The following is a 13,724-nucleotide window of genomic DNA, read 5'->3' on the forward strand; positions in this document are numbered from 1 at the left end:
TTGTTCAAGAACTCTTCCAGAGTTTTTACCTCAAACCCAACACAAATCAACGCAAATAAATGAACAGATAACTCGAACATGCTGTATGTCATAATGAAACAACCACAGACTATCAACAACACGGTCTGACACGAATGATACATGCTTAGTGCAAACTGAATTTATGACCAAACGATTTGATTCGTGCACGAAGCGCCATCTAGCGATCATTTTGTGTAAGTAACAGCCTCCCAGTCTAAGGACTCAGCGGTCTTTTGACCGCCTCGCCGCGCTTTAAGTAGCTCACATCAGCACGGCGCTTCTAGTAAGTCGTCAAAGCCGTCAAATGACCGGGGCGCGGCGCTTCTAGGTATAAGTGGGTCAGAACGGCGCGGCGCTTCTAGTGTTAAATACAGGGGGCATACAGTAAGTAGGCCTGTTTTGACCCCTATGTCAATTCCCATAGGTGCAGGAGGATTTTTTTTTATATGCCTATGTTTTTATTTTTAAAGGCCAGCTATTTCATGGATCCAGGATACTATGCATCCTGATAAAGTTCCCTTGGCCTTAGGAATTAAAATAGCCCCACATCATCACATACTCTTCTTCACCATAGCTAAATATTGCATGGTGTTTTTCCAGTTAGCCTATTAGTCTGTTTGATGCTCATTGAGCTCAATGCAAATCAATGCGCGTCCTGCGTTCTACAGAGGGTGCATTAAACGTTATTTGCACACCTATGACCTAGATCCAATTTGTTGGCCGTATCACACTGGAATAGCCTATTAATTTGCCAAACTCGTTGTGAAGTTTAAATGAACGGTCACGTTGCATCCAAGCTGTAGACGTTCAAAACATAACATTGTCGCACATGACGGTGGTTGATTTTAGCTAGTTGGAGGGCAATTAAAATAGCGATGTTTCAAAACTAAGGCTCATAGAAAAAAGATAGAACAGACTGGCTTTTGGCCATAGCAATCATCCATTTAGAACTAGCAACGGCAGTTTGTAGCCTACTGCAAGTTTAGAAATTAGTTGATATGTGGTGGAAAGAAGCCTAGTTCTACTAACAAGACAACATATTTTTAGCGATTTAAACCAAACATTGTCTAGTTACACCGTCTCTGTTTAAATGTTTACATCATAACAGGAAATTAACACAAAACAAATGGTTAACAGTGGAATAAGTGGGATAATGGACTCCACGGCGTTCGGTCCAAGAAATAAATGCACTTGCACTTAGAAGGGGCCGTTTTACCTCTACGGAATATTTGTGAACCGAACACGGTGTCGTCCCTGACAAAGATGACTCGCGCGTCAACTTGGCAGTGTTCAAGATTCTGAAGCAAGTGCTAAGACTCCGATTGGCCCAGAGAAGTGTCCATTACAAGAATTAGCCAATAATGTTTCTCAATTCTAGCCCGCTTTGCATACAGATTAAGGGCAGCCTTCACCCCCCCCCCCAAAAAAAAAAACTCTCCGGTTCTGCGCGATTCACGTGAATGACCCAATTGACCAAGAAAACAGCGATTGTCGCCAAAAGGCGACGAGTTTGCAGGTCTGCTTTACTGCTAAGCAACTGAATCTACCTGAGCAGACTTACCCCGTCACCACTCTGCAGAGACGTTACCAGCACCTCCAAGGCCTGAGGCTGCAAGAGTTCCATAAAGTCAGACCACTGCTGCTGGTGGGAGCAGACCATTCTCATCTCCTGTGCTCTGTGGAACGTGTGAGATTTGGCCCCCCTGGAAGCCCAGCTGCCCTGCATACCCGTTTAGGATGGACATTGCATGGACCAATCTCTCTGGGCCAGGACGCCAGTTCTGATACTCATTGTTTCCTCCTTGCTTCTCCTGATCAAGACCAGTTACAGAGGGATGTGGAGCGATTGTGGCAGATCGACATCTTCCCATACTCTAAGAATCCTAAAACTGTTATTAGATCCAAGCAGGATAAGCAAGCCCTTGAATGCCTAGAACAACAAACAGAGCGCCATGACATTAATGGAATACAGCGATATGCCACTCCTTTGCTCAGAGCCAAAAATGCCCCTTTACTACATGCGCCTCCTGAAGCAGTCCTGCCATCTTTACGTCACATTGAACGACAGTTGTCCAAGAACCCAGAACGTGCAGTCATCTATGAGCAGGAGATCCAAAAACTCATTGATGCCGGATACGTCAAGAAACTGAATTCATGTGAAGTGGGAGAAAGCCATGAGGCCTGGTATATACCCCATCAACTAGTGGAGCATAATGGCAAACATCACCTTGTGTTTAATTGTTCCTACCAACACCAGGGTGAAGACCTTAATACTTACCTGCTGCCAGGTCCAACATTAGGCCCTTCCTTGCTTGGAGTTCTCATCCGTTTCCGAGAACATCAGGTTGCCATCAGTGGGGACATAAAGGGAATGTTCCATCAAATCCGTTTGCTACCCACTGATCGGCCTCTGTTGCGCTTCCTCTGGCGGAGTATGAAGAGAGACACTCCCCCTGAAGTCCACGAATGGCAGGTCTTGCCCTTTGGCACTACGTGCAGTCCATGTTGTGCCATATATGCACTCCAACGGCATGCTCAGAGTCTTACTGGAGAACATCCTGATGTCCAGTCTTCAGTTCTTAATTCCTTTTATGTGGACAACTGCCTCCAAAGTCTATCCTCTGTTCCTGAAGCCAAAGCCATGGTCGACAAACTGCGTTCAACTTTGATTGAAGGGGGTTTTAAGGTCCGTCAATGGGCCAGTAACCATGTCTCTGTAATCAACCACTTACCTGCTGAAGCACGTTCTGCCCATTCTGAGCTTTGGCTGAATCATGATTGCGCTGACCCATGTGAAGGGACCCTTGGACTCACCTGGCATTGCTCACATGACACACTGAGCTTTAAATACCGCCCAGTGGAGTACACAGTCCCCACCATGCGGATTCTATATCGTATCCTTGCCCGGCAGTATGACCCTCTCGGGTTCATTGTTCCCTTCACCACACGTCAAAGGTCATTCTCCAACAGCTGTGGATGAAGCCAGCTAGGGGATGGGATGATCCAGATATCCCAGAAGGCATTAAAGTGGCCTGGACCACCTGGAAGAAGGAGTTACCGGGAATAGTCAGCGTCCAGGTTCCCCGGTGGTACGGCTTAGTAGGAACTGGTGCATCCGCTTGCACCCGAGAGCTTCACCTGTTCTGTGATGCCTCTGAACAGGCATACGGGTCAGTCGCCTACTTACGTGTAACAGATGGACATGGAGATGTGTCTGTTTCCTTCATCATGGCCCGTTCCAGGGTAGCCCCAAAGAAGACTATATCCATCCCACGTCTTGAGCTGTGTGCTGCTTTAGCTGGGTCTCAGTTGGCTCACCTTCTGCAAAAAGAGCTGACCTTGCCCATAAATGATGTCATACTCTGGTCCGATTCCACCTCTGTTCTAACTTGGATTCGATCTGACACCTGTAGATACAAAGTCTTTGTGGCAAATCGTATCACAGAAATCCTTGAGCACACTAAGTCCGAACAGTGGAGGTATGTGGATACCGCCAATAATGCTGCCGATGACATCACAAGGGGCAGGAAGTTGACAGAACTCACTAATACTAGTCGCTGGTTCTCAGGGCCATCTTTTCTGTACTTGCCCAGAGAGCAGTGGCCAAAGCTCCCAGTTTTACCCCCCAATGAAGCTGTGCCAGAACTGAGAAAATCCCTGTTCTGTGGACATGTCCAGCAATCTGACAGCCCATTAACATCTGACTATTCCCAGTTCAGCACCTGGACAGCGCTACTGGATGCTACTGCTAAGAGTATGCAGCTGGACTCCACTAAACCACAACATGCCCAAGCAGAGCTCCATCTACTCAGTCAAGCTCAAAAAGAGGATTTCCCTGTAGAATACAAGTTACTTGAAAGTGGCAGGGATGTCCCTCCTCAAAGTCGCCTGGCTGAACTGGCCCCAGAATATGATCCGGCTACAGGACTGATCAGAGTGGGTGGCCGACTCCGTCGGAGTGAGGATCTTGAGCTTGATGTTATCCATCCAATTGTCTTACACCCTAGGAATCATCTTACCTCTCTAATCATCTCTGAAATTGATTCTTCCTTGCATCACCCTGGGCCACAAAGAGTGTTTGCCCAACTTCGGCAGAAATACTGGGTCTTGCGTGGCCGGCAAGCTGTCAAGAAGGTTCAGCAAACATGTGTATATTGTAAGAAATGGAAGAGCTCTCCCTCTCTTCCTCGTATGGCTGACTTACCTGTCTCCAAACTCCATCTCCATAAGCCTCCCTTTTGGTCAACTGGAATGGACTGTTTTGGCCCCTTCACCATCAAGATTGGCCGAAGGCATGAGAAGAGATGGGGCATTCTTTTCAAATGTCAGACTACCCGATGTCTTCACCTTGAGCTCCTGTCTAGCCTTGATACTGACCGCTTTCTCTTGGCTCTTAGGCGGTTTATAGCCCGGAGAGGACGTCCTCTTGAGCTCATATCCGACCAGGGCACAAACTTTCGAGGTGGTGAAAGGGAGCTCAGAGAAGCCTACGCTCAACTTGCCCCCACGCTTCAAGAGAAACTGGCACAGCAGCAAATCAAGTTTCTATTCAATCCACCACATGCCCCTCACTTTGGAGGAACCTGGGAACGTGAGGTGAGGTCCATTAAATCTGCTCTGCATGTCACTTTAGGAACTCAGGTTGTAACAGAGGAAGTTCTTCATACTGTAGTAGTTGAAGAAATAATGAACTCAAAACCCCTTGGCTATGTGTCATCGAACGTCTCAGATATTGACCCGATAACACCAAATGTTCTCCTGATGGGGCGGCGAGACGCATCTCTTCCGCAAGTGATGTATGCTGACTCTGAGCTCTTGACCCATTGGAAGTGGAGACACAGTCAGATCCTTGCTGACAGGTTTTGGGTTAGCTTCATTAAGGATTATCTCCCAAACCTTCAGTCCCGTTAGAAGTGGAAGAAGGATGGTCCCGCCGTCTCATCTTCTGCTGTTGTCATGGTGATGGACCCCCAGCTCCCTCGTAGTTCCTGGCCTATAGAGACGGTCACCAAGGTCCTGCCTGGTTCTGATGGCCGCATTCGAGTGGCTGAGGTCACCATAGATGGCAAACTATTCACTCGTCTGATCGTTCTTCCTGCCTTTCCTGCTGATCCTACTGTATGATTGGGATTTTTGTTTTGAACAAATATGTCATCATATTTGGGGGCAGCTGTTCAAAATCCCAGTCAAACTCCTGCTACTCGATTGGGAGACACGCCCACTTCCTGAAGCTTCCCTCACCTGATGATAATTGTCAATCAGCCTCACTAGTGTGTGTGTGTGTGTCTCTTGTGCTGACTGCTTGCTCCTTGGCCTGCCGCATGTGTTTGCTGCGTCTATGACTTTGTAAGTTTATTTAATCTTTTGCACTGATATTAATTTGATAACTTAAATGCTTCATTTGGTTAAAGATTTCCTTTGTGGTTATGTGAGTGTATTATTATTTATTACTATTATTATGATTTGTATCAGTAAAGCTTGCTTTGTTTGATTGTAGATACCAGCAATATACAGCAATTGTAACCCACACTGGAGCAAACAACAAAGAAAGAAGCCAATGGCAAATAAATGCAATTGAGAAGTAATTCTTGGATTCATTCCTGTGTTCTAAACGACACACCATTCTGGTAGCAGTCATCCGTAACCAGCCAAACTCCACATACTTTACACGCATTACTAGTGCTTTTCAATAGCCACCTCACTTTTCTGCCTCCATGACGTCAGGCAAACCCAGTTATTTATGCCGTTGCAAATGGGTCTATCATGTCATATTATTGACTTAAAATATTTTTGATTATAATGAAGTAGCACACAAATACCTGATACAGCATCATAGGCTCGATGGTATACCCCAGCATCTCAGCAAACTCATGGACAATAACAGATTTGCCACACCCCTGTGCAGTGAAAAACAAAAAAGGAACAAAGTACAAAAAATGAATAGTCCTTTTATAAACATGATTGCCTGAAAAGGGAAAAAAAACCCAAAGAAATTGGATAACAGAAAAACAATAGCTGTGTCTCATTTCAGGGGTTGGATGCTTCGGAGCATTCGTGCTACCTAGCACTGGTCTTCTGTGACCGCATAGACCCGACCTAGCTGAACCAACGTTTTTTTAAACGGGACGGTCTAGCCCAAAAGAACGGCTCTGTTACGTCATGAGTCCGAGCTTGGCCTACTGATCTGTCAAACTCATGTAGGCTACGTGAAAAGCATCCTTTCAACACGCCCATGTCATCAAAACATGTTACATTTAACTCATAGGCTACAACGATACAACATGCTACTACTGACTGAGAACAATCATCTATTCGATTTTTTTATTTTATTTAGCAGACGCTTAGAAAAACATTCAGTGCAGAGGAAACGTTATCAAGGAATTAATGTGGCATAGGCAATGCCAATCTTATTTTATTACTAGTCAAAACACTACAGTGATAGGAGGATAGCCTATATCCCAGCAAGCAAATAACGTTCTGCTAACTTTAAGTAATGTTAGCTCTTGGTTCCCCTATGGTTAGTTTTTCAGCAACCTACTAATAACGTTTAGAGAAAGTTATCTCCAGGTTGTCAAAAAAAATAATGTTCCCCTAACGTTTTTGCAACTAAAAAAAGAAACTTTATATTTTGGTTGAAAGCAAGCAAATAACGTTAGCCGCTGGTTCTCCTGTGGTTAGTTTATCAGTAACCTTCTAATACCCTGGAGAGAACGTTAGCTCCAGGAAAACAAAGTTCCCCGAACGTTATTACAACTAAAAAAAGAAACGTTATATTCTGGTTGCATTTCTCTTTTCACACAACATTGCTACTTAGTTGTTTTTTGGTATCTTATTTGTATAACCATATCGGTATTTTCTGGTTATGTGCGTAGGCTACTGGCTGTATGGTATCGATTCTTCACTTCACATCGTTCTCCATGCACTTGTTCCATTAAGTCCAACAACAGGCTTTTAAAAAACACTGTTACATGGTAAACCGGGTGGAATAGCTAGCTAGCCATAGTCCCAGGCAGGCACACACCGATTTCATGCTAACTGCAAATCTGACAAAGAGTGTTGGATTAATCCATTATCGATTAGAGTGGCACCTGAAATGCATTCATGTTTTTAAAGCTTTAATATGATGATGAAGACTCCAACGAATTCTCTCTCAAACATTGAGACTGCATCTTAAACAGCACAATTTTAAAAATTTCCCGGGGGAGAAATAGTTTTATATTAACATGTAGTCCAAGTTATAGCTACGTGTTTACTGTGTTGTTCACTCAGCCTACCCCACAATTCCCAGTCCCAATTTAAAACAAAACCAAAATCCATCATAATTCTGAACCGAGGACTTTTAATGGAATACGATGCAATAAAAGCAGTCAGTTTTGAATGTTGAAACAATGTGTTAAGGCCCGTACACACCAAGTCCGATTTTTCGGACAAAATATTCACACGAAATTACGCAGGCTATTAAACACATGTATTCCAATTAGTATGTACACACCGAGGACGAAGTTCGTTGCGCCGAAAAAAACTTTCGGAACGGTCTGGTTTGATGCGAAAAAGAGCTCCTGACCAATCAAATAATGATTTCGCAGGGTTCCATTAAGGACGACAAGCAGAAAAGGCTGACCGAATAGGTGATCTTGCTGCCCGCGATGACTAGGGCATAACACAAAGAGTTTAGGCTACTTTACAGCAAATCTCCCAGGTGTTCAAGAGTGCGAACTCCTCACAGGCAGCTTTCCCCACTTCTTACCACCGTCCCATAATTTCACACTCAACCAAAAATAATGAATAAATTCTACTACAGCAGTTAACAGAGAGTTTCGCACTGCACACATTTGCATGGAGAAAATATAACATCAATTCACGGAAATGTACGTTTTTGGAATAGGCCATTGCGTTGGCATCTGAACCCATGCTCTTCGTGATAAGATAACCAATTATACTTTGACATAGCTCAAAATTTTGCCTCGTTGCCTGGTGCATTAACTGAAGTAGCCCAATGTGGAACTTTGAAAAACTTTCTGTGGACCTTAAAGGTAAAATACAAACTAGGCTGCCTAGTTTTTGCTGTGTGTTGATCATAGCCATAAGATGCTCAATTTTACTTGTAGCAGATGCTCTACACTACAGGCTGTAAGATGTTATGGCTATGCCATCTGCTTTGACGTAGGCCTGTAGCTCCATGCAAGCGTGTGCAATGGTTTCGTGCATGTACATGCTATGGCCTATGGACGTTTTATAGCGTGTTGGCATTACAATTTGTCTTGCAACATTGTAAATGAGGCCTAGCATACCCTACAAGACATTAAGCTATACTACACCAGTCCGCCCAAATAGCATAACTTGAATCCAATATGCGGGAGCTAGTGGTGGTGTGTGGTGGTGGTGGTGGTGGTGGTGGGTGTGGTGTGTGTGTGTGTGTGTGTGTGTGTGTGTGTGTGTGTGTGTGTGTGTGTGTGTGTGTGTGTGTGTGTGTGTGTGTGTGTGTGTGTACTAATGAAGCCAACCAACGTTGTGGTTCAACTGCACAGTTACAATAGCACAACATAGATGGGAAGGATGGCCGTACAAACTTTCATTTCCCTAGCACCTCTCAAGACAATGCCCGTCCAATAAATTATTAAAGGCTATCAACCTGCTTCAAATCTAGATGATTTTACGAGTTCTCCCTACTTACTGAAATTTGCTGCGTGACGTGAGTACGAAATAGAATGCGAAATATTAAAATAATCGCATCGGACTCGGTGTGTACACTTTGAGTGCGAAAATTTCACACACGGCATTTTCGCACCGCAAATTCGTGTCGTATCTGGTCTGTATGGGCCTTTAGACTAGCCTGCTCTGCTGATGTTTTGATCTGACACCATAGACAAGAAAGAATTAGACCTAACCCGCATTTAAAAGTTTAGCTGACACTCAGAAGAAATAACAGGCTGTATTCGTCACAGTTCATCAAGCAGCTAACGGTAAGTGAAAAAATATACGTGTAGTGAATTGTCATGCCTTAATCATCAGAGACGTTCGACCTCCCAGTTCACAGATAGCCTATCGTCGCAGTAAAGCGGAGCCATGCCTGGATGTCACAATAAATCTACTTATTTTTTTCCCCTTTACACGTTGTTGCTGGGAGGTTAGGGGAACGTTAATGCAACCAAATATTGCAACGTTCCTTAAAGGGTAGGAGAACGTTCTGCTAACCAAAATAAATAACCAGAAAAAAACGTTGTATTTTCGTCAGGAAACTTTCCTGGGGAACCATGGGGCAACTTTCGCAACTTTCAGGCAACGTTCCCCTAACCAAGAAAAAAACGTTCTAAAAACGTTCTCCTAACCAGAAATTGTTAACTGGGATGGCTATATTCTATGCTTGCCTTGTCCATCTCCAATTTAAAATATTTTTTAAGCCACCGGCTAACAAGCGGTCACACAGCTGTTGCATTAGGCTACTTTTCAAGAGATGGCGATTTCAAAGGGAGTTGGATAGCGTTCATGTGAGTAGCCTTGCCCTTTTTCTTTCTAGCCTGGTTAAAACCAAACTTTACAGGTAGGGTACAGATGGGCATGGCTAGCGTAGCGAACCAGTGCATGAAAATGGCAAAAATTAAATGTGAAATATAATTTGTAGTTAACACAAATAATATTAAAAAAGAGAGATGGGGTAAAACTGAGCGAATGAGGATTTACATGTTGTGTAATTACATTGCATGCAAATGCAATGTACTGTTATCACTGTTCTTTTTATTATTATATCTTCCGACCAAAATCAACGATCAAAGGCTCTAAAACCACTGAACCGTTTGACGTCATTCAAATACTCCTACACAGGTCTTGTAACGGAGATTTGTTCTATGTATTTTTCAAATGTGTGAACTTTATACTTTTTGAGATATTTACGATAAAAGAAATTAAAATTCCCATAGAGTTTACATACATAGATTTCTCGAAAACATGCGCGCGCACGCAAGGGGCAGAAAGCACCATGAACAGCATTAAGCAGCTCCTCTCCGTGAAAAGATTAAGATGAATTTTAGTGCCGAAAACAGCACTATTCGAAATGACGATGGTTAGAGAATGTTCAGGAATGTAAAGTAATGCATATATTTGCCAGAAACCACCAAAATCACCAAAAAGACGATGTTTTATAAATAATGAAAACGAACGACAAACTCTGAAATAAGCTCATAAATGAGATGTTATCATCATTTAGACAACAGTGGCATACAAAAAATGCCGATTATAGCTTACAGCAGCTGGTTATTAGGTTAACTTTATAACGTTAAGACCGGCCATTCGGCGTCTTCTGCCCCGTGGGTGCGCGCGCATCTAGTTTTGTTAGTAAACAGGAAATCTGTGTATTGAGACCCTTTGGCGGCAAAGATTAATTGTTACGTCGGTGCGCAGCTGTCAGTAATCAAGGATCTCTGATCCAGCCATGCCACCGCCGCTGCGCTGAACCAGGCTACGTGAATGTTACGTTACGTCTACTCATTAAGCTGTAACAGCTGCAGCTGCTGTAAACCAGGACGTTATCGTCTTGTCTCCTGTTAGGCTACTCCTTACTTTATTTGTTTATATCGTTACAGTAGCCTAACCGGTTTGCTCTCGGTAACGTTATTAACAGCTAAAGACAATCTAACCTAACGTCAACGTAAACACTGTATTTAGCTAACGACAACCAAACTTGCTCCAGGCTAAACGTCGGGGTAGGCTGCAAGGCGAACCGGGCTTAGCCTACACAAGGGCTTTTAGCCATCTCGACAGAGCAGCGTTTTAAGTGAAGTCCAACCTGATAGACAGGCCTACTAGTTGCACCTGGCCTAGCCTACATAAAATATCCTACTGTAAGCTAACGTTACATTTGCTAGATATCCTACCTGTTGCTGCATCATCGTTGATTGGCGTTGTTTGAGATTGTATTCCGTATTCCAATGGTGTCTATAGCCTACTTTTAACCTGCATTAGTGAAGGCTATAAGCTATCCTACCAGTCGTCACTGTAGGCTACTAAAGTCAGCTCTTGCAACTCGTTTGAAGTTGGCAACTTCATTTCAGTCTTTTAAATTCTAATAGCCTATATCCACAATTTTGATGCATTTTCATAAATCACTTTTTAAATGTGACTTTCCAAGTTGGAATTGTAATTGGGTAATTGTTATTTATCTATTCTTCAGTTTAGCCTAGATGTCTTTTTAACTATAGGCCTAATATGTTTTACACAGCTAGCAACCTTTTTGCATTTACATGCAATGGTAATTCCTTCCATGGAATTACATTTTCTAGTTTACAGTATGTTGTTTTAAGTTATGTATTTTTAGAGTTGCTTGCTATGGAGGTTGTTAAGTAGCAATTGAATTACACACAGATATTGATGGATGTTGATACATAGTTTAATGGATGTTGATAGACAAAACAGTTTATAATAGAATGTTGGATGTATTTAGATAGAATTTATAATAGAATGTTGGATGTATTTAGAATGTTGGATGGAAGGTTAGATAGATAATAATGTAAAGAAGGTAATAAATGCTGGTTACTATAGTGGTTCCTAGGTTGACATAATGGTGGTTGCTAATGTAGGTTGTTGCTATAGGTAATTGAGATTGTTAGGTGTTGCTAAGACATATATGGTGGTTGCTAGGTTGACGTGTTTTAATAAATATTGATAGGCAGATTTTTTTTTAATAGACATAGTTTAAGGGCTGTGTAGAGGTAGACAGTTTAATGGATGTTGATAGACAAATAGTTTAATGGATGTATAGGTAGATTCATGGATGTTGGTAGGAGGACAGTTTAATGAAGGAATAAATAGTTGGAAGTAAATGGATGGAGAGAAAGTGGAAATGGAAAGTTGAATTGAATGGAAAGTAGGGATGCGAAAACTACAACCGACCACCGAGGCTCATTAGCCGGTTGAAACCGGTTAACCGATTCGTTTAAAATAAATTATGCTATTTGAAATAACAGCCACGAAATTTCCCCCATCTCTCTGTCCCCCGCTCATACACACAGCCCCGGCGCCGCCCTTTCACTCACGTCACTTTTTTAAATCCCCTACAGCACCAAACATGAGTCCTGCATACCAAGGAGCTTGTAAGTGGAGGACAAATGGTTCCTTCGCTCCGAAAATGGTTTGGGTACAAGGTGATCGCGTTGCAAATAAAGGCGTTTGTCTAGCGTTAGAAGCTCATTTGAAGCTAAAAAGGCCGCGGCTCACTTATGAAAATGACAGCTCCGAAGAGACGCAGCTTAGTTTGAGGAAGTGCTAACAATAATAACGAAAGATGATCATTACCTTATCTGTTACCATTGATGACCCTTCCTGAAATGTAGATGTAATGACTTTCCAAATCTAAGCCCATCTTATGCGGAAAGTTGCCTAGACTGCAACACGATAAAACCAATGGATAAAACAGCGCACTACCAGATTGCAAAAGACGCACTGGCCACCGCTATGACCTCGTGCCAAATGTTTTTATTGGTTTATTACGTAGCCTAGCCTACAAACAGGCGAGTTATGAAAAATTGAGTGTGAGGGATAATTTGTTAACTTCACGCAAAAAAGATCTTCTTGGAATGAGATGGCTAGCTGTAGTAGCGTTTAGTCCACTGTCTTTAGCCTAAGTTAAAGATGCCTCTTTTTTTTTTTTTTTTAACCGACTAGCGACAACTTTGGTCGGTTAACTTGGATACGGTCAACCATCGGTCAAACAGTCACCGGTTAACATCCCTAATAGACCGTGAGCCAGGGCCTCAAATTATGGAAACAGTTACCGAAAAGGTGGCAAAGGCTACCATACCTTTTCTGAAAGCCTGGAATCTCAGCTTTTCAATGATGTATGATGGCCATCTGACAAGAGTAGCTGTTTTGAGTTATGACACATAATGTAAACTAAGGTTGAAGAAATAATGTGTATAAATCAAGCAGAACACTGGAATATTTTATTTTGTTATGTTTGGTATCATTTTAAAGGGGAGACTCTGAGCTTTCATTTAAATCCTTTTGTGAATATTTTGGATAAGTACAGCCAACCCTGGAGCTCTTCAAACCTTTAATCACACACATTTCCCTACCATTTCCCTGCCATTTTTTGTCTTGTAATCCTGTGGCACCTGGGAGCATCAGAGAAACAAAATCCAAACACTGAAATACTGGCATGACCCTAAGGATTCAGGAAATGTATCATTTACCCATATTATCTGATTTGGAGGGGGTGATTTTCAGTCTTGTATCAGACATGGCGTTTGAGAAAATAATGAATATACATTAAGCAGAACACTGACATAGCTGAAAATCTAAAAACGGTATAACAATTAACAAATGAGACAACAATCCGTTTTAATGTTTTTATGTTGACAACAAGTCATGTTGTACAGAAGCACGATAGTAGTTCATTTCAGTGTGCTAGCCATTTAGTTGCTATGTGTTTTCCATAATTTCAGTTATAATGGGTCAACAAGCTAACTCTACCATTAGAGAGCTTACGTTAACCTACAATGATCTGTGTGTCCTGAACACATTTATGTCGCATATAAACAATAAACCGTATAAAAAATAAACCATTAAAAGTGGTCAAGAAACCTTAATTCACATTTAATATTTTCAGTTACGACCCCCAGGGTCGCCATTGTTTTCTGATTTTTTTGTTACTCCCGCCTCTGTGTACAATGCAGGCTTCTGATTTGCTCTGAGTGGTTCACATTTGCATA

At 42.5% G+C, this 13,724-nt stretch overlaps 1 protein-coding gene across 1 annotated transcript in view; it reads right to left on the reverse strand.

The window, feature by feature from the left end:
- vwa8 (von Willebrand factor A domain containing 8) overlaps nt 1-13,724 on the reverse strand; it is a 284,869-nt gene that overhangs the window by 226,719 nt on the left and 44,426 nt on the right. Inside the window, exon 12 of the mRNA XM_062533722.1 lies at nt 5,841-5,918. Within this exon, the coding sequence (XP_062389706.1) occupies nt 5,841-5,918 (78 nt within the window). The remainder of the gene's footprint in view (nt 1-5,840; nt 5,919-13,724) is intronic.

The sequence above is a fragment of the Sardina pilchardus genome, chromosome 4, assembly GCF_963854185.1.
Source record: "Sardina pilchardus chromosome 4, fSarPil1.1, whole genome shotgun sequence".
Taxonomy (NCBI): domain Eukaryota; kingdom Metazoa; phylum Chordata; class Actinopteri; order Clupeiformes; family Clupeidae; genus Sardina; species Sardina pilchardus.